At 41.1% G+C, this 22503-nt stretch overlaps 1 protein-coding gene across 2 annotated transcripts; it reads right to left on the bottom strand.

The window, feature by feature from the left end:
- Positions 1-1279: 1279 nt before the first annotated feature.
- LOC108646161 lies at positions 1280-22491 on the bottom strand. Of its 2 annotated transcripts, XM_031898931.1 has the most exons (5): positions 22302-22491; positions 18650-19180; positions 14769-15410; positions 2994-3169; positions 1280-2283 (listed from the first exon to the last, which is right to left on the bottom strand). In XM_031898931.1, the coding sequence occupies exons 3-5, from the start codon at positions 14790-14792 to the stop codon at positions 1821-1823; spliced, it is 663 nt and encodes a 220-aa protein (XP_031754791.1). In that variant the 5' UTR covers positions 14793-15410; positions 18650-19180; positions 22302-22491; the 3' UTR covers positions 1280-1820. The 2 variants fall into 2 exon arrangements, with proteins under 2 accessions (XP_031754791.1, XP_031754792.1); XM_031898932.1 differs by lacking the exon at positions 18650-19180 and having other exon boundaries at positions 22302-22487.
- Positions 22492-22503: the final 12 nt, after the last annotated feature.

Genomic DNA, 22503 nt, shown 5'->3' with positions numbered 1-22503 from the left:
GATATAATCTCTCCCTTCAGCTACGGGTTCGGGGCCCTGAGCACCCGGACCAATTGTGGACTCTGGTGAGCTTTTTCTGATTCTGCATTAATTACAAATTTTCATTGGGGCCCCCTAGAGTTTCCTCACAACTGCGCTAGGTCTGGGGTGTTCACACCCAGACCTATTTATTTATTTGGTACGGGTTTTGATTTGTTTGGGGCTTCAATTTGTTATTCGTTTATATTTACTTTGTTATAAATACTATTTAGATTAGAGGCTTTATTATTTGTTTTCCTGCGCCCATCTTGCCTTAAAGGGGAACTATTGTGAAAATCAAATTGTCCAGATGGAAAGATATGATGAAAATAATAATATTCTCAAATATATGTGTTGACCAACTATGCTTACTTTTTAAATAATATTACAGACTGTTAGGATCCTGTCTCTGAGAGCCAGTTCAAGTCATTGCTGAATGGGAGTGGCAATACCTTGCTCTGATATCACAAAACCAGTAACAATGTCCCGCTTGCCCTTATGCTGAATGCAAAGCATTCTCTCACCAACTGTATTGCCAGACAATTTTTGAACATTTGTACTCTTTTACTACATTTCCCAAGGGGAACTACTTTTAGTTTAGGAAAATATTTTTTTTTTGGGGGGGGGGGGGGGGGGGGGGGGGGGGGCAACCTACTTCTGTAAAAAGATAAAGGCTTCTAAATGTCTAAAAAAAGAAAAAGAATATTTTCCATAATATAAACACATATCAGAAATGTGAATTATTTTATGAAAAAAATATGCACCAATACCAAATATATATGGTTTTATGGAGATTTCTCACTTGTATAGGTCAAAAACTCCCAGCAGTACACTACCAAATTCCCAAAGCACTGCTCCAGAAAGTTGCCAAATACTCCACCTTAGGTTTACCCTAGAAAACTATACATTTTTGGAAAGAACAGAGTCTGATGAATCCAGAATAGGCACAACTGTCTTTCTACTCCAAATTGTCAAGTTACAATGCTTTCCTAAATATATCAGTTTTTATAAAAGTTTGAAATTTTTGAAAAATTATTTCAAAGCTTCCAATCTACAGCTTCTTATCTCCCACATATCACAGAGCCCTCCAGTGTGCTGTAAGACCCCCTAACTGTACAGAGACCCCAGAAATTAATTAACAAATTAATCCTATTTGTACCAATGGCCCCTTTATTGGAGCTCCCTATAGATCCTATCTGTTCTCTGTCCGTGTTTAAATGAAGAGTGGGCATATTCTAACAGTCCCTGCCAGAAGCACAGCAGGAGGGGGGATAGCCAGTTTAATATATACAGTTTTAAACTAAAATTCACAATATAATGGGGACAACCAAAATAAAGAATATAAAAAATTATCCTTCTCAGACCCACTCACAAAACTCATGCTCTCTCCTGGCCTGCCTGCCCCCCCCCCCCCCAAATTTCAAAGGCTCCATTCGCTGATAGATTAACCCAAAACTCCTGCTCTCCCTGCTCTGACCCTGCGACCTCTGCCCTCAAACTGCTGCACTGGCAGCTCAAAGCACAGTGGCTTTGTTCCGTTCCCTGCCTGACAACACTCCTTGAGAGGCAGACCCAGCCCCCTTTCCCAAATTATGTTCAGCCTCCATCAGTAGTTCAGTGGCTTCATAAGTTCCATTCTTGGTCAGCTTTGCACACAGCTCCTCTCCTTCTTCGACTCCCCCATCCACCCAGAAAGCATGTGAAAAGTCAGGATCGTAACTCAGTAGTAACCCCGTTGCACATTTGTTTCTATGAGAGTGCAGAGACTGGCTAGCGTGAGATGTGCTGCTCCCGTTTGAATCTCACGCTAGCCAGTCTCTGGCTAATTTCACAGTGCGGATACTGGCATCTTGGATATCGGCATTAATAATTTCTATGTTTTCAGAGAAGCAATCAGAGTCAAGTACAAACAGTGGGTTGTTTGTATATACAGGGTCAAGTCTGTCCCATCCCCAAGTACTGAAGTACTGAAAAATGCAACAGATATGCTTGCATGGCAACAAAAAGTGTGTGAAGTCTTCACATGTACATGATGGTACCTGTCCATTTAAATGAATTAGGTATTCTGCATTCCCTGATTCACTCTTAACTTTGAAAATGCCATGTTTTTCATCCACAGCGGTTACATCTTTTTCATTCAGTGAACTACAGTATCTTTTCATTACGTGTAGAACAAAGTCCCTTGGACAGCTCTTGAGAAAACTAGGTATTTCTTTTGAATATCTCCGATAATTCTGGGAACTTTGTACATTCAGCTGAACATATCTGAGAAACCATAAAATACAATTACTATTCAAATAGTACATAGTATGTTTTAAAAGGCTTCTGCTGGAAATATGAGTGACATCCTGCAAGTTGGATATACTTCTAAAAATCAATTACAATTATCTATAAACAGCTTTGTTTTATAAAACCTGGGCCTTCAGTATTGACATGGCTAAAATTAAAAAAAAAAAAAAAAAAAAAGTAAAGCAATACTAGGGCATACTACCAAGTGAGACTACAACACAAAATCACTTATTTTCTTAGACTTGTTCCCATCACATAAGCTTAGTTTCTCTTAATCTTATACAAAGTGTGCTCTATGTAGGTAAAGCAATTGATACTGGTTGTGTATATGAACGAATACAGTTGTAACACGAAATTTCCATAAAACATACCAAAAAAAAATTATCGAAAAATTCTACTGATCAGTGTGTATGTGACTGGTCAGCCACCTTTACTTGCTGAAAGGAAGCTGGCTGAATACAAATACACAATTCCACTAAAGCACTTTGCGGTTTGTTGTCAAACTAAATAGGGCAAAACTAGTGCTCAGTCGATATGTTTGTGCCCACTTCCACACTAGCTTAGGCTAGTTGTGTGTTTGCCCCTTATCATTGACATAATTCTAACCTTAAGTGTTTTTAATGAGTTTTACAGCTAAGGTTTTTATAACTACTTTTAAATACTAAAGGAAATATAGAAATACTTACTTTCTGTACAACATTGGAAAAAATTTACAATGCAGAACGGTTAGCATTTCACTTAATGTGCAGTTCTTGTATCCATCCAAATAGTTACGTTTTAGAATTTCATTTTGCCGTTCCAAACCATTGTTTGTGTTTATTCGAACATGCAGAGTAGAGTTTCTATATACATGGGCCCATTTCTGATGTTGGGGGAAAAACAAAAAAAACACAATCTTACCAGAATTCAGTTAAATGGACAGAGAATAATCTTTGACACTGTATTGTGGTATGTAAATCACTATAACAACTTATTTTTATAGCATAAAAAGATTCCCTTTATTTCAGGAAGCCATTTTATTGAAAACCATTTTCTAAAAGTTCCATTTTTTTTCGAGGCTTGGCTTTTTGTTAGAGTACCCAGAGCTTTGGTATGGCTTTCCATTGTTGTGGCTTTTGCAACATCTCTGATCATTTGTAATATCATTTTTACATTTTGAACACCATGGTCTTTTTTATTCAGCCATTCTGACCAAGCTTTTTCACGATGAAAGTCACACAAGATTATTTCAGTGTCGATCGAGAGGTTAAGTAAAAAATTCAAATGTCTAATATATTTGCTGGAAAAGTAGCAATTGGAAAATTCTAATCACATTGGAATGCAGTTTGCCCTCTGAAAAAAAGACTGATGTCAGGATGGCTATTAACATCTTTAAAGGAGAAGTTAACGTTCAAAATATAAAACATATTTTTCGCATTACTCAATTATTCTCTTCATTTTGGTAAACATAAATTTATAATATAAGTGTCCTATGATCCGCTGTTTCCAGCGCTTACCCGTGGCGTCTTACAGTGACATGCGCCATATTGCAGAAGCATCCCTGCGGAGCGGAAGCCCCCACCCTTCCCAGAAGCCGGCGCACGTCTGCACGGGTGCGCGCCGGCTTTGTAATAGGAGCGTGCACCTTGCAGGGCCGTGCGCGCCGACTGAGCAATAGGAGCGCGCACCTTGCAGGGACGTGCGCGCCGGTCCCTGAGATCACGCGCAAGATCTCGCGGGATTTCAGGCGCGCTTCTTCTGCAGCCTACCTTCTACGTGCAAGCACCAGTGGACACAGAGAAATATTTAAAATCGGTAATACTGATTGAGCATAATAATTTTATTATGTAATAATCTTTTTCAATAAATGTTGTTATATTAACAAATCAATAGAGTTGTATTTTTTTATTTGCCAATTAGTGATAACATTAAAAAATATATTGGGAATAATTCATTGCACTGATAAGCTGCAAACTTTTTGTACATTTTTAGTAAAATTTACAGGTATTATTAAATGGGTTGTTCCTTTTAGTATGTTATGGAATGGCCAATTTAAAGCAACTTTTCAATTGGTCTTCATTATTTATTTTTGAGAGTTTTTGATTTATTTTCAGTCTTCTAATGGCTCTTTGTAGACCCCGTTAGCCCAAAATAATATTGTTCTATGGGGCTACATTTTTATTGTAATTGTAAATTTTTTTTAACTTCTCTTTCTATTCAGCCTCTCTCCTATTCATATTTCAGCCACTCTCTCAAGCCACTCCCTAGTTACTAAGTTAAATTGGACCCTAGCAACCAGATAACTGCTAAATTTCCAAATTGGAGAGCTGCGTAACAAAAACAAAAAAAATTACCAAACTACTAATAATACAAAACGAAGACCAACTGCAAATTGTCTCAGAATTTCACTATCTACATCATACAAAAAGTTAACTCAAAGGTGAACAACCCCTTTACGCAATACTCATTAATGATGTGCTGGTGGAGAAATACACCCGAGCCTAACCTGCCCAGTCCCAAACCTAAACCCGCGTGGCGTGTCAGCCGCGAGCCTATAAATTCAGAAGCTGGAACCAAAAAAAATGCTGTGTTAGGTTGCGAGTGGGTAGGGTGAGCAGAAGGGTTCAAACTGCACCCGCCCATGACCCGAAGAACATGTGCTGTGGTCACCAAAAGCCACCTAACCCATGGGTCCTACTGGTGCCGGCCCGCACATCACTAACACGCATGCATGGTACAGGTATATTTTCTAAAATGAACATCAGTTTCTATATGTCTGTAATACGCATATAACCTTGTTATGCACTCTTGGCATTGGCACAAGTTGGGGTCTGTCAGTTTCTCTTAGCCCTGCATTTTTCAGTCAGGCTGAGAGAAGCAGATCTCCTTGCCTATGCTGACACTTGTACCTGAACTGAAAACTAGAGCTTCAAGCTTATTGCAGGCACTTTTCATGCTGAACATACCTCTGTGTGTCCATGCCCAGAGCGCATAACAAGGTTATATGCATTTAACAGACACGTATAAACTTTAGTACATATCCGCTTGCAAGTGTCCCCAGGAAAATCAGGGTAGCAAATATGTACATTTCATAAAATGTGCCTGTACCAATGAGAGTGGATGTTAATCTAAGATGCATATGAATATATGGTCCTAAAGCTGGCCCCAAACCTAGTATCGTACATCTCGGTTGTCTCATAGATCAGCCAGGTTAAAAGATTTTGATTGGGCACCATTGAAGGCGCCTGAGCAAAATCTACATCCAGGGCTGAATCGGCAGAAGGAGGAAGAATTTCTATTGTTTCTACCTCCTTATCTGACAATTCAGCCCTGAGCGTCAGTAAAGGGAACAAAAGTTGTATGGCCACCTTCAGATGCATAAGTCTGCATGAGCCCAGGGCTAATAGGACACTTTATATTATTAGGAAAATAACAGCAGTGTTTCTCCACAATGATATTGTAATTCATTTGTCACTGCACAAAGAGCTGATTTAGTACAGAAAACACACAAATGTGTGTATTTAACATTTTATAGGCAAACCTGACAAATCAGTTTCTTAGTTGTGGTTGCCCATTGCCTGGTACACCAAAGGTTTTTTAATATCTGTATGAGCTAAGGGCACCCAGCATGAAGGTCAATTAGGGGGAGATTTAGGGTAAGTACTTATTTGTGCCCTGGGTACCCCTGGAACTATAGCGGGGTGACTGTTACCCCAATGTTTCTATATATCTGTAACCTTGTTATGGGCTAAGGGGGCCCAGACTGAAGGCCAGTTAGGGGGGGATTTGGGGTGAGTGCTTATTTCTGCCCTGGGTAACCCTGGAACTATAGCGGGGTGACTGTTACCACAATGTTTCTATATACATGTAACCTTGTTATGGGCTAAGGGGGCCCAGCCTGAAGGCCAGTTAGGGGGGGGATTTGGGGTGAGTGCTTATTTGTGCTCTTGGTACACAGAATGCTACACAAGGATCAATACAGTTGCTAAACATAATAATTTATCATTTATTGAGTAGTTTTGGTACATATCTTGTACAGGTATTCAATCTATTATCCAGAAGTTTTTTAGTAATTCAGATCAGCATACATTATGTCTAATAATATTTTATTATATATTTTTTTGGATTCATTTCAATTAATCCAATACTGTTAATGATTAAAAATAATTTTGAGACGCCACACTTTCTAGGATACTTCTCAGGATGGCAACTAAAACAGTTGATTTTGATTCTGCGGGACCTTCGCACCAAGCAGAAAGAGGATCAAGGGTGAGTGTTATAATTTGTCAATAAAACAGAATTGCAAAAATAAACTTTTTAAAAAATAATTTTTAAATATGTCAGGCGAATCCCAAACTGGAATCTTTCTCTGGCTGCTTGCTCTCCCATTAACCTTTTCCTTATCCACACAATAGCTTTTTCCTGCTAAAAGGGGGCCACATCGCTAGGGTAGAGAGCGCAATTGCACTTTATGCACTAACAGATAAATTTAATTTTAACAATAACAATAGGCTGTGCGAAGACATACTAAAAGTTAATCTGAAAGTTAACCACGCTTTTAATTTTCCTATTTTGCAACAAGTGGTACTCTTATCTTTCAGAGCTCTACTCTGCCTCCCCAAGTATTATTTCAAATGTGTCTATTTTATTCTACAGGAGCAAGATAGCTATAGCCACTGCTTTCAAAAATAATATCAGAAATCAAGTAGTGTACAACAAATGAACGTGGCAGGCATACTTGTTTGATATCAAATTAGAAAGTTTTAAAATATTAGCAAACATATTATGGTGTAAAATCAAATTATTTTACATTAACTTCTATAGACCCGCATCCTGTTTACAAATTCAAGTAGCCAGATTTCTCTCTCTGTGTGTTGTTAATAATATATATTATTTGTATTCTAGCGTGAAAGACTATTTGAGGAAATGCAGTCAAAAGGGGGTTCTGAGAGCCACGGGTCTTCATTTCCTTTCAACCCTAGAAGAGTACAAAGTACAAGTCAAATTCGGACTGAAGATAATGATCAGTTTACAAGATTAGGAACCACAAACTGGTGCACATGCAGAAAATGCATTGTCATGCCCACAAAAATTGAATCTATATGCTGTCAGGAGATACGGAATGTAAGCGCTCTAATTCCAGAAGGAGGACAGTGCGTAACTGAAAGCAGCGAGTTTACATCCCGATGGCGGGTGACTTAGATTTTATATTTAGAGTTTTGGGAACTGTGACTCGAAGCCATACTAATGACCCTGAATACAACAGGTAACAGTTTAATTTTTCAAGCACTGGTGATATAAAACTAAAAATGTAAAATGTATTCATCCATAGCAAATAAGATAATATTATTCTCTTATGGGCCTGAGGATGAGCACAGGGTAGCATTCTTCACCTACGCTATGGAAGTACTGATTTGGTCTGGGTGAAGGCACACATGTTGTAATTCTGCCCCAAACAGAATACTTGAGCAGGTTTAGAAATTCGCTGCATGAGAATCCTCCTCGTGTGACAGTAGTCTAAAAGGCAGGAACAGACGAAGCATATATAAATTTCTGTCAGCCCTGCACTTTTCTGCCTGGCTGAGAGAAACGGATCCGCTTTGGTGCGCCGCTGTGTGTGCCTGCACTAAAAGCTATGGCAACAGGCCGAGTGTGCGCACAGAGAGAGCAACAGTGGTTGGCCTGTTGCCTGTGGCGCACACTCGGTCTGTTGCCATAGCTTTTAGTGCAGGCACACACAGCGGCGTACCAAAGCGGATCTGTTTCTCTCAGCCAGGCAGAAAGTGCAGGGCTGACAGAAGCGGATATATGCTTCATCTGTTCTTGCCATAAAGGTGCCCACATTTTAAAATCCACTCGCCTGGCAAGGTCGCATCGGATCTTCTCCCGTTGTCAGGCAAATTCAGGATAATTTGGTCGTTTGGCCCTGGTGCCAGACGATCAAATTAGAACGACTGTAATAGGCGCAGTTGGTTCGGGGACTGCATCAACGAGTCCATGCGGTCCCTACATTTTTTAACCTGCCTGATTTCATGCCAGCTTTCGGTCGGGCAGGCCCGTCGTTAGTGACCCTACAAGGGCCAATAAGCTGTTGAAGCTGACCAATATTGGCAGCTAGAATCGGCCAGTGTATTGTCACCTTCAGGCTTTTACCGTCCCACATGGGGCTGCATTTTTTCACAGCCTGATTATCATGCCAAAAGCACCAACCTGCTAGTTCATCCGAAAACACAACAGTTTGCGTCTCTCTGCAGATAACGTCCGTTTCTACCTGCACCTGGCCAGAGACAATGCTTCTAGGAGCAGGCAACTTAGGAGGCTGGTGCTAGCATAGGGTTTGATTATCGGCCTGTGGAAAAATGCAGCTCCGTGTGGCACTACACTAAAGGTCACAGGAAGTATGATTACAGCTCCACGATTCTTCAAAATGCCTCTCTACCCCCTCCAAAACCACCATGAAATAGACTTTAAAAACAATGTAAAGGACAAGTTTACCCTCCAAGAAATGTAGTTTCTAAAAAAATATATTTAATAAAACATTGTATGTAAAACCTGCTTAATAAGTCATGTAATACTTTTATTTCTTTTTTGTTTTGCAGAAACTTGCGCAAAACAGCGTATCGATGTTTTACGGTCTTGGCTCATGGATACCTTGGAGCTGGTATTAGAAGACCAATACCTTTATGTGCAGTAAATGAAATCCGAAACACATACCCTGACCCACATGGATTGTACACTGGATTCAAATTTCCACATGATTACAACGCTTCAGACATGGCTCTAAGTTTATAAAGATTTGTTTTTAAAATATATTGTGTAAAATATCCTATTCTGTTATATTGATATTAAAAAGGTTCTGTTCATTTATGGCACATTACTTACATTATATCATAGGTTTTTTCATAGTTACTATGGGTAATTTAAAATGCCCCATGCAGTGACATATTGTGTGGCCAGCACACTGAATATATTATCTATAGGAGGAACTATAGAAACCAGGGCTGCCATCAGGGGGCCCAGCCGTGCTACAGTTTTCTTACTGTTTTGTGCCCCCTTTAATCTATTATGGCCGGGCCCTGTCATCCGATTGGTCTCTCCTTCTTCTTGAGCGGCGGCAGTGGCAACAGGCCCTTTTATAAGGTTGCGCCCCTTGTGTACTGATGTCACACGTATGCACAGGGCGCAACCTTATAAAAGGGCCTGTCACTGCTGTACAAGGAGGAGCCGAAAAAGACGACAACGACAGGGGCACTGTGTATGGGGGAGTTCTGTCTATGGGGCAATTGGGGGCACTGTGTATGCGGGGCCCTGGCCAACATAGCGTTAGGGAACACTGTGGTAGGGGGGCCCTAATACTTTTTATGTGTATCCTTTGTACTGATTGGAGGGGCCCTGGGGGAGGGGGTCCCATAAAATTTTTTTTAAGGGGCCCCATGATTTCTGATGGCAGCCTTGATAGAACCTACCTGTACTTACAAAGTGGTTCTCATTGTCTAATACAGGATAATATGCCTGTAGGGAACATATCGCTCACAAAAACCATAGTTGAATTAGCACATGCATGTAGCATGTGAGCAGTAACGCCACGCCAAGGCTTCAACCAATGTTACTGTACACACATCCATACATACCAGATTCATTCAGCGAAAGTCACATAAAACATTTTTGAAAAAGTTTACTAAAAAGATACCGTATATACTCGAGTATAAGCCGAGATTTTCAGTACCAATAATGTGTTGAAAAAGGGCCCCTCGACTTATACTCGAGTACTTATACTCGGACGTTCATTTGCTATGGAAGAGGCGCGCAACATCCCCCCGTGGATCGGAAGGTATACATGGTTACGCGACGCTTAAACTTACGGCGCACATGGAGTCCTGCATGTCAGGGAGCCAGAAGCGGTGGAACTGGCTGGCAAGCATCGCGCTGGAAGCGCCTTAGACACGCGATGTCCAGGACTTCCATTTAGTTAGTATTGCCACCTTTACTGGTGCTTTCATTATTTGTATTAAATGTTAATTAGCCCTTATGTTAGGCTTCAGTTCTGTGGTTGGAGCTAAACTATATTCTTGCAGATAGACTGCCTGCAACCCATCTGGGAGCACTAAAGGAACTCAACCTGATATCTTCTGGTGAGAAATTATCGATGCCAACTGTAATATAAATAAATAAATTATACAGAAAAATAAGAAAAACATTAAAAAAAAAAATTGAACCGAGATATCAATAGTGCAGTAGTACTTACCAGGTATCCGGAAAAGTTCTCCTTGGGATAAGCTGAGAAGTAGTAGAGAAATAAGATAGAATAAGTGAGTTTTGTTTCAATAAATTTTTTAAAAAAAGGTAAATAACACAAAGCCAAACTTGATGGTACAAAGTAATATTACACCATTTTAGTCTTCAACCAGGCCCACCCCATGACTATGTGGTAGGGGGGACTAAGCTTGGGGAGTGTAGCCTCAAAGCTGTAAGAGTGGCAGCAGTTTGAAAATCTTCCCTGTCAAAGTCAATGGTAAAATTGCGGTTTTCAAAGTGGTGCAACAAAAAGAGGGGGGGGGGGCAGGATCGCTTAGAAAAGCACAATCAACCTGCTCCGCTATAGGGGGAGAAGAAGTGCAGAGATTTTGGGTGCTGTACCCCTAAAACTATAGGAGTAGCATTTAGAAAATGGGGGTGCTAAGAATAAGAAGCGGAAGAAGGATAACAAGCGGAAGAATAAGGGGGGGGCACAAACAGCCTCTCTGGCATTCCCAGTACCCAGAGGCACAAACAGCCCCCCAGCCCAATAAATAGTGAGTGTCTGTGGCACCTTACAGCAGCCCCCCTTGCATTCCCAGTACCCAGAGGCACAAACTGACCCCCCCAGCCCAATAAATAGTGAGTGTCTGTGGCACCTTACAGCAGCCCCCCTTGCATTCCCAGTACCCAGAGGCACAAACTGACCCCCCCAGCCCAATAAATAGTGAGTGTCTGTAGCACCTTACAGCAGCCCCCCTGGCATTCCCAGTACCCAGAGGCACAAACTGACCCCCCCAGCCCAATAAATAGTGAGTGTCTGTGGCACCTTACAGCAGCCCCCCTGGCATTCCCAGTACCCAGAGGCACAAACAGCCCCCCCAGCCCAATAAATAGTGACTGTCTGTGGCACCTTACAGCCCCCCTGGCATTCCCAGTACCCAGAGGCACAAACAGCCCCCCCCCCCAGCCCAATAGTGACGGTTTATTGCAAAGCATAGGCAATATGTGAACCCCTCAGCACATAATGCAGCCCACTATATGCTTTTGTGTATGAGCGCAGATTGAGAATCAACAATGCTAACAACAACTAACAATCATGTCATGTGCAACCCCCTGCACCTTTGCCCTAATGGAGAACTATCTAAAATGGCTGCCTCCTAACTGAATAGTAAGCCAGCTCCCCCAGCATCACTAACAATCATGTCATGTGCAACTCCCTGCACCATCACATTAAACATAATGCACAACTATACAAATATAGATTTATATACATATATATTCCACACTATATTTCCCTCATGCTACTATAACAATTACACTTCAAAAATTACTTAAATAAATCTGTAAATCACACAAAGGAAACCCTAAAAGAGTTAATCACACTCTGTAAACAGTTAAAAATGTCAGTACATATAAATAGAAAAATATGGAACTACTTGGCACATAGATAGATCAGTAAATCAAAGGGAACCCTGAATCATACTCCGTAAATAGTTAAAATAAAGCTTTATACCGTAAATAGCTATAAGGAAGATAAGGCATAATAATATTAAGTTTTCAAAATGCAATAAAGGCTGTTAGTTTACCTGTAGTCCAGTAGCAGTAAGAGAGAAGTTCCTGATGCTGGTCCTGGCGCTGCTGCTCCCTTCCAGAATGAACCAGAACGAGCAGTGACGTGCACGAGCTTTGGGGAAAAAAAAAAACCTGCTCATGCACAGGCTGGCTCCCTGGCCCCTCCAGGCATGCGCAGAAGGGCTCTCTCCATTCCGACAAGTTGTCGGAGTTGTGAGAGTCCTGAACAGGAAGTGGGGGCGGGGCTTCACGCTGCACAAGGAAGGAGAAGAATGCAGCTAAATATAACTGAAGATGCAGGTGAAAAAGAAGAGAGCGACAAAGGTAGGCTATGCTGTCAGGCTGTTTAGAGTCATTTTAGCAATAGAAAAAAAAAAAAAGGTTGACTTATTCTTTAACCCTTTTACTGCCAGCCATTTTGGTCAAAGCGGAACTTGTATTGCCAGACAGTTTTTGAACATTTTGCACGGTTTCCCTTTAGGGGCCTTTCCTAGGGGGGACTTTTAGTTTACCAAGGAAAACAATATATCGTTTTTTTTCAGAACCTAAGCTTTCAAAATATGGTAGAATTTTTGTGTAATTCCAATTCTGTAACAAGATATAGGCTTCTAAATGTCTAAAAATGCAAAAAAAATAAAATTTTCCATAATATAATCACACATACTAGAAACAAATTATTTTATGCACGAATATACAACTGATTTGGAAAGTCCCATGTCTCCTGAACGTGCCAATACCAAATATATATAGTTTTATGGAGATTTCTCACTTGTATAGGTCAAAAACTCCCAGCAGTACATTACCAAATTCCCAAAGCACTGCTCAAAAAAACAAACTGCATACTTTGGATTTCAAGGCCAAAAATTTCACTAACAGAAGGTTTATCCCAGAAAATTGTACATTTTTGGAAAGAACAGATTCTGGGGAATACAGAATAGGCACAACTGTGTGTCTACTCCAAACTATCAAGTCGCAATGCTTTCCTAAAGTTATTGGTTTTTATAGTATCTTATCTCCTACAGGTCATAAAGTAACCAAATAAAACACCCTAAATATGAATGCCAGGGGTCCACTGAACAGTTTGATGCCCAATATGTATAGGTTTACCTAAGTATGTGGCATGTAGGGGCCCCAATGTGAACATACCCCCATGTCATTTCAGAAACTGCAAAATCAACACATTTACATCATTATATGTGGGCTAAAGCTACAAAAAAGTACGCTCACCCCAGAAAGCCATATATTTTTGGAAAGTACACATTCCCCCGAATCTAAAATGGGTACCCATGTCTTTCTACTCCAAAGTACCAAGCCGCACAGCTTTTCTAAAGTTAGCAATTTTGATGACATTTCCAAAAATCCCCTCAAAGCTTCCACTTTGCAGCATCTTATCTCCCACATAGCATTAGGTACCAAGATAAAACACCCTAAATTTGAACGCCAGGGGTCCACTGAACAGTTTGATGCCCAATATGTATAGGTTTACCTAAGTATGTGGCATGTAGGGGCCCCAATGGGAACATACCCCCATATGATCTATCATTTCAGCTCCTGCAAAATCAACACATTTACATCCTTTATGTGGGATAATGCTACAAAAAAAAAGTACATTCACCCCAGAAAGCCATATATTTTTGGAAAGTACACATCCCCCCCGAATCTATAATGGGTAATCATTTCTTCTTGCTTCAAAGTACGTAAGATTTATATGACATTTTGAAAATCGCATAAAAATGTTGCAATTTGCCGCATTTATCTCTCACAATTTCTTGATAAAGACAAATCACCCCAAAAAGGAACACCAGAGGCCTACTGAACAGTTTGATGCCCAATATGCATAGATATACCAAAGTCTGCGGTATGTACTGACCCCAAAATGAAAATAGCGCATAAGGATTTCTCGCCTGCCAGCTCAGCTTTTGCACACAGAGCCCCCTGTCAGTGTATTATGTGCCAAAACTTCCCCTAACTATACAGTGACCCCCACAAAACCATATATTTTTTGGAAAGTACATATTCTGACAAATCCAACAAGGGTAAAGAGTCCTTTCTACACCAAAGTAACAATCTGCAGAGCTTTCCTAAAGTTATTGGTTTTTATGACATTTCAGAAAATTGCCTAAAAATGTTGCAATTTGCCGCATTTATCTCACACAATTTCTTGCGGGGAAGGAGGAAGCAGGAAGCAGCAGACGCGATGCAATTGCATCTGCTGCTTCCTGGAGGGTCCTGCGACCCGATCGATCGCAGGACCCTCATGACAGCCCCCCTGGCACATTGCCCAGGGGGGCTGTCATTGTTAGAAGCTCTCTGCAGCGCTTAAACGCCAACGGCGTATGAGACACGTCGTTGGCGTTTAAGCCCTTTTACTGCCAGCACGTATGAGATACGTGCTTGGCAGTAAAAGTTAAATGGTTCAGACCTCCACCATTAACTTCTATATGAATTTGGCAGGTTTTAGGTGACACATTTGATTTAGAACAGTTTCAATGGTTGGGGTGTGATAAAATTCATATTCAAATTGGAGGATTACAATGTGTGAATGTTGACACCAAAAAACATTAGAATTTACTATTAAATTAATAAGCCTGGTCCTTAGTATAATAACAGTTTGGTCAAGCATACTTTGTTAACAAGCTAACAGTTATTAAAATAAAAATGTAAACCATTACCTTTGAAAACCCTAGATATTGCATTTATTTCTTCAAGGCAGAAATCTACCATGAAATATTTGGTATTCCATTTTTTGTTCCAGGTTTTAAACATCTGCAAGGCCTCCTCTATATGTGCTGCAGTTTCCTGTTGCACCACAAAAGCTCCAACCACAGCATAACAAACATTTGTTCTGACACAGAGAAAAAACAGTGGAAAAGCAGATCTTGTTTTTCGGTAGGTTGCATCTAGCAGTGTAATTTCATTACCATATTTCTGCAAAAGCCTTTGCTGCCATTCTGTTTGATAGCAAAACAGAAAATGTGACCATCTCCATTTATTTTAATGGTGTGTGGGCGGAAAAACATATTTATTGTTTTTTCTTGTTTCCAGTTGTTTAGAAGATCAACAACATTTTGCTGGTCAAGCACTGAATTTTTTCCTTCATATCTATCTTTGGACATAAGATTTGAAATATCTTTCTGCGTTGGATAGAACCTTCTTCTTGAGGCTTCAGGAAGATCACCACTAGGAAAGAGCTCATGACGAACATATGTGTCATTGTGTCTTTTAATTTCAATTGCTTTCCTGACACCACTTCGGTACAGTTCCACAATTTTATTTCTTACTCTTGGGTCAACTTTTTCTCTGATGTTTGCCAACTGGTAAGGTAAAAATAAAACAAATTAAATACTAAAATGAACTACAGAAAAAAAATGTAACTCATTCAACAGATTTAAATGTTGAAGTTGACTAGGGCAATAAAATTAATGTTGTTTATGTATGCTCATATGGTTTTAACCCTTTAAGTGCCAGCCGAATTCGTCATTTCGGTTCCCCCCAGTGCCAGACGTTTTTTAAGCATTTTGTACTCATTCACTTTAACAATGTTTTTTGGTGGGAAAACCTCCACGAAACTAGGGAAATTATATATCGTTTTTTTCGTCACTAATTGGGCTTCGACATACATACCAAATTTTATAACTTTTCTGGAGATATGTGTATTTTGGGTGAAATATGTAAAAAAAAAAAAAATTATGAAAAATTTCTGTATATTTTGAGGTTTTTTTCCATAGAAAAGTTAATTTTACTCACTTTTTTTTATTGTTTGTAAAAGCCCTGATACTCCCAATTCCAACGATACCAAATATGTGGTGGTACCCCACAGTTCCTGTCCAGAAGTAACCCCCAAACTAAGGCAATACTTAGTACAATATCACACCAGAACAAAGCAGAAAAGCGCTTGTAACAGTTAATGCAGCATAACTTATATGTAAATCTAAAATATCCCCTCATGTTTGGTATCTTTAGAAACTACAGACCTTCAGGTTTCTAGGTGCAATGTAGTTTTCACTCAAAAGCCAAATACCTTTTGTCAGTGCATTGTGAAATTTGGAACTTTTTATGACATTTTTTTTTTTTTTCTAAAACGTAAACTTGGACGCATGATCAAATGTGGATTTCACAAAAAAAAATCTCATAAAAATTTTCTAACAAAGGCATATTTGAAAGACAAACTTCTCCTGAATAAAATGATGCCCCATATGTATGGGTGCACATAAAGACATGGGCACCAAACACTCCAAAGCAGGGGCAATGCACAAGGGCAATTACAGCTAAAAATGTGGGGGCTGCGCTCTATGTGCACTTCCTGCAGTTTTTCAGTGTTAACCCCCCCCCTACCTGTGAAATAACCCCCACAAACTATATATTTCTGAAAAGTGCACACCTTCAGCTATTCAGAGACACCACTCTTCTCTTTCTACATGGAAAATTGTGGCCGCAGTCCCTTGCAGAAGTAAGCACTTTGGTCAGAAATCAAGGAAAAACCAGATAAAAAACCTAGATTTCTCCCCAAAATCTCCATGGCAACTACCAAAAACTTACTAACCATCAATCTGCAAGTTCCCCTGAATAAAACGATACCCCATATGCATGGGTGCACATAAAGACGTGGCCACCAAATGCCCCCAAACAGGGGCAATGCATAAGGGCAATTTCAGTTGAAATTTTGGGGGCTGCGCTCTATGTGCACTACCTGCAGTTTTTCAGTGTTAACCCCCCCTACCTGTGAGATAACCCCCACAATCTATATATTTACGAAAAGTGCACACCTTCAGCTATTCAGAGACGCCACTCTTCTCTTTCTACATGGAAAATTGCGGCCGTAGTCCCTTGCAGAAGTCAGCGCTTTGGTCAGAAATCAAGGAAAAACCAGATACAAACCTAGATTTTGGTCAGAAATTAAGGAAAAACCAGATAAAAAACCTAGATTTCTCCCCAAAATCTCCATGGCAACTACCAAAAACTTACTAACCATCAATCTGCAAGTTCCCCTGAATAAAACGATACCTATGTCTGGTTGCACATAAGTACATGGCCGCCAAACCTGAAAATGCATAATATTGGGGCTGCACTCTATACACCCCTTTTTTTTTTGCCTGCACCCGAATGAATGGGATACGCTCGGGTGCAGGCACATGTAGCCGATATACGCATGAAAACTCGTGAGAATGCAAAGTCTCGCGTTTTCATGCGTATATCGGCTACACGTGCCTGCACCCGAGCGTATCCCATTCATTCGGGTGCAGGAACAAGTAGCAGGCGTAGGGCTGAATTTTCGGCAAGCGTTTTTCCACTTGCTGAAAAAATCAGCCCTACGCCTCGTGTGGCATCAGCCTAACCCTTGGCAATAGAAACTACCAGAACAATCTTAGCACCTCTGGACCTTTCTAGAACAACTGAAATCAAATGGAATAAAACCACTAAAAGCAATCAAAGAACAATAGTTGCAATGAAATCGGTAAGAGCCCTGGATCCACCAATGTCACTGCAAAAGCAACCTTTTTGGGGGCACTAAACACACAATAAAGAACAATGCAAAGATAAAACACCATAAAATCAGTAAAATCCAATAAAACCACCTAAACCAACAGAAGAACAATAATTGCAATGAAATCGGTGGTCAGAGCCCTGGATCCACCAACGTCACTGCAAATTCAGCACCAAATAGCAATAAAAAAAGTTACAGTGCAATAGAATAATTCAAAAACAGAAATCAATTATGAAAATGCCAAAAAAAACACTAAAATGCAACCAAATAAATCAGATAATTATAGAGCAAGATCAGAAATAAAGTTTTAGTAAAAAAAAAAAAGACTGCCAAAGAAAGCAAAGAAAGAAAGAAAAGAAAAGAAAGAAAAAAAAAAAAAAAAGTGTAAGTGTGTGTGTTTAAGTGTCTGTGTGTGCTTGGGAAAGTTGTAAATAAGTGTGTATGTGTACAAAAGTGTAATAATGACAAAGATAGAAGAAAAAATTTAAAAAAAAAAAAAAAATTTTTTAGACAGTTGAGATAGAAATAAGCAAAATAAACAGTGGTAGAGAGTTGTAGTTCAGCTTACCCAAGGCAGGCAGACGATCAGGGGCGATCAATCCAGCAGGAAGGCAGCAGGGGAGCTCCATCTTGTCCAACGTGCGCAGCAGGAGTGAGGAGCCGACAGTAGGCGGCGCTATTTAAAAGGGACAGCAGTGGACACGTCATCAAAGCGTGTCCACTGCTGTCATTGGCTGGCGACGCGATCGGTGCGGCTGGGGGACCCGGATCGGTGAGTATGTTTATATTTGCTCGTTGCCTAGGGGGATCTGAGGGGTTTACAAGCGCTGCGCTGCTTTAAAAGCGAGCGCAGCGCTTGTAAACCCGACAGTGCCATTGGACGTAGATTCTACGTCCCATGGCACTTTGGTCCTTTAGTGCCTTGGACGTAGAATCTACGTCCCATGGCACTTAAAGGGTTAAACAAAATGATTTACAATGTTTATAAACAATTTAATATTGCTGTAAGCTCAAGACAACATACTTCAGCTCATCATAGACTAGCTTAGTTACCAAACCAAAATTTACCTCGCCTGATGTAGCATGGTTCTTATGGTCACTTAATTTTGGAAATTTTATCATGTAACTGTGGGTACCTTTATCCTTGTCAATATTTTGTTCAAAACCATTTTTAAGTGTTTGCACAGTTACTTTTCTGTTTCTTGTACTGTCTCTTTCCAGCTAAAGACAAAAATAAATAGTTTGCGCTTTATAGTAGTCAATCATTCTTGTAACATTTTCAAATGTTCCAATGACCCTCATTTTGAAAGGTAATGTTAAACAAGATTATGAAATTTAATCACTGCTTTCTGTTAAGGTAACTACCAATTACAAATTAAATTCTATCATTGAAAACACTACACTGGAGCTTTGTACCTCGCTAGAGTACTTAGCAGGAAAGAAAGGTGTATACATAATAGCAATTGTAGAAAATATACGCTGCACTTGATCATTTTGTCATAAAAATAAAAATGTATATTATGCATTGAAACTCTCAGAGCGACTGCTAAGCTTACTGTTACAAATGTAAATTCTTTTTATAAAGGCATGGTCTTCCCCCTAAAAAACAAGCAAGTTATCAAATGCAGATAGTTTAGATTTACAGAAGACTGTAGCATTAGTACATTGTATAATACTTTTAGAGAAGGGTTGTATAATTCTTTTTGAGCAATCATTTTTAGTAACCGTTTATAATAATAATAAAAGCAGTTATAGTTATGGAATGTTAAAGGATATGCAAAGTTAAGTTTCATATTTAACATTTTAAGACCACTAAAAAGAGTAAAGAAAAGCAAGAAAAAAATGTACAAGAACATAAAATGCAGTGATGGGCATAAAAAAAAGTAAAAATCTCTTTAAAGTTATGAGAACATCATAAGCAAACCGAACAAAAATAAATAAATTGTGCACACACTTGGGTGCAGATTTATTAAGTGACAAGTAGAAAATTCTGTCATTTCTATGGTGTATCTATTTATTTTTAAACTGCACAAATATAACTATAATTACAAATACCATTAAAAATTAATTTCTTGAACTAATAAATGTACAGTTTTTAAAAATAATGGTGTGTAGGCAGCCAATTAAGGACCTTCTGAGCTTTTGGAAAATTCAGCACCAGGTACCAAGACAAAAAATATCATGATTATAAATGTTAGGGATCCCCTGGACAGTGATGCACATTCTGCAAAGGATTACAAAAGTATCTGGAAATTCTGGCCTATGTGGTCTGGATGGTCGATAATGGAAGCCAGTGTTCACCACTTCCAATTTTTAAGCCATACCCACTTTAAACTTCATCCATATTATCACAACATCTTTTAAGACCATATCCACATACCCGTATATCAATATCCCTCCTCTTCCCCAGTGAATAGCACAGCAACCCACTGTTTGCTTCACCAGGCTCACTTCCCATAGGCAATGTAGGACATGCAACATAGGGTACACACAGGGAGCAGAGGGCAGACTAGGGGGCACAGGCAGGGAGCAGAGGGCAAGCAGAGTAGGGGCACAGGCAGTAGTACCCTAGTAGTAACACCAGCCCCACCAAACATCACATTCACCACACTCACCCTCTCAGGGCTGCCCCACCCAATACCCCACCAAATCTCCCAGGGCAGGCAGAGTAGGGCACCTAGTAGTAGAGCCTAGAGTCACCCCTGCCCCAGCAAACCTCCCAGGGCCACCCCACCAAAAATTCACATTTGCCATACTCACCCTCTCAGGTCTGCCCCACCCAATACCCCACCAAACCACCCAGGGCAGGCAGTGTAGGGGGCACAGGCAGGGAGCAAAAGGCATGCAGAGAAGGGCACCTAGTAGTACAGCCTAGAGTCACTCTAGTAGGCACATCTGCCTGACCAAAAGACATACATTCAACATTCATTCTTAATGCAATGATAATGCTATTATAAGCAACATCCCTACATATTTTTTTTTTCTTTTTTAATTAAGATGGTTTTTGAAGTTATTTATAAATGCAACTGCTATTGACAGCAGTATCTGTATGGCTTTTATAGGATGTACTGTTGGTTGTGACTCCTGAAACGATGCAAGCTGGCTGAGGAGACCTGACTCCCCTTACACTGTTTTAAGTTAGAAAGAAAAAAAATGTGATGTCAATTATATTTACAAATAACTAAAAATGAATATAGCTTTTGGGTGGAGAACCCCTTTAAAAGAATTGCTGGCTACAGATTACACATGTTCTTGACCTGAATAAAAAGTGTCAGAAAGGGATACAAATATTAAGTGCACATGTTTATGATAGAACACATTAGGACAGGGATCCCCAACCTGTCCAAACCCAGCCCTTCAGCAGACTGAAGACATTCAAGGATTGGGCCGCAATGCGCACACATTTAAAGATGAAGAGCTGCAGTCAAAGCAGACATGCCAAGCACCAAAACAAACCACCGGCACACAGAAAATCTTTTTCATTCTTTGCACCGGTCCCCGGGAGGAAAAATGTTGGGGACACCTGCGTTAGAGCACTCTAACTATACACAAGAAGCTTCACCAGGCTCACTTCCCATAGGCAATGTAGGACATGCAACATAAGGTACACACAGGGAGCAGAGGGCAGACAGACGGCAAGCAGAGTAAGGGGAACAGGCAGTAGTACTCTAGCAGTAACACCAGTCCCACCAAACATCACATTTGCCACACTCACCCTCTCAGGGCTGCCCCACCCAATACCCCACTAACCCCCCCCCCAGGGCAGGCAGTAGGGCACCTAGTAGTAGAGCCTAGAGTCACCCTAGTAGGCACAGGCAGGGAGCAGGGGGGGACAGGCAGACTAGGGGGGACAGGAAAACAGCAGAGGGCACAGGCAGTAGTACTAGCCCCAACAAACATCCCATTTGCCACACTCACCCTCTCAGGGCTGCCCCACCCAACCTCCCAGGGCAGGCAGAGTATGGGGGGCACAGGCAGAGAGCAGAGGGCACAGTCAGGGAGCAGAGGGCAGGCAGAGTAGGGGGGTGCAGGCAGAGTAGGGCACCTAGTAGTAGAGCCTAGAGTCACCTAGCAGTCACAGGCAGGGAGCAGAGGGCAGGCAGACTAGGGGGGACAGGCAGGGAGTAGAGGGCAGGCAAAGTAGGGGTACACAGGGAGTAGAGGGCAGGCAAAGTAGGGGTACACAGGGAGAAGAGGGCAGGCAGAGAAGGCCACCTAGTAGTAGAGCCTAGAGTCACCCCAGTAGTAACACCAGCCCCACCAAAAATCACATTTGCCGCACTCACCCTCTCAGGGTTGCCCTACCCAATACCCCACCAAACTTCCCAGGGCAGGCAGTGTAGGGGCACACAGGGAGAAGAGGGCAGACACAGGCAGAGAGCAGACAACAGAGTAGGGCAGGGAGCAGAAGGGGCAGAGTAGGGGAACACACAGGGAACAGAGTGCAGGCAGAGAAGGGCACCCAGTACAGCCTAGAAGTCACACCTGCCCTACCAAACCTCCCAGGGCCACTTCACCAAAAGTCACATTTGCCACTCACCCTCTCAGGGCTGCCCCACCCAATACCCCACTAACCCCCCCAGGGCAGGCAGTGTAGGGGGCACAGGCAGGGAGCAAAAGGCATGCAGAGAAGGGCACCTAGTAGTACAGCCTAGAGCCACATCTGCCCGACCAAACCTCCCAGGGCCACCCCACCAAAAGTCGCATTTGCAACACTCACCCTCTCAAGATGCCCCACTAACAAGACACGAGAGACTTCCCAGAGCTCTGTATCTCTCACTCACAGGGTACCCCACCGTCGTCTCGACAACGCACCAAAGACTTCTGCATCTGTGACTCAGGATCTCCGCTGTGACTCAGGATCTCCGCACTACAAAAAGTCGCGCCTTTAGGTGGAAACACCATGTACACCACGTGACGAT

Source organism: Xenopus tropicalis, chromosome 3 (genome assembly GCF_000004195.4).
Source record: "Xenopus tropicalis strain Nigerian chromosome 3, UCB_Xtro_10.0, whole genome shotgun sequence".
Lineage (NCBI taxonomy): Eukaryota > Metazoa > Chordata > Amphibia > Anura > Pipidae > Xenopus > Xenopus tropicalis.
This window is presented reverse-complemented; position numbering and strand designations above follow the sequence as displayed.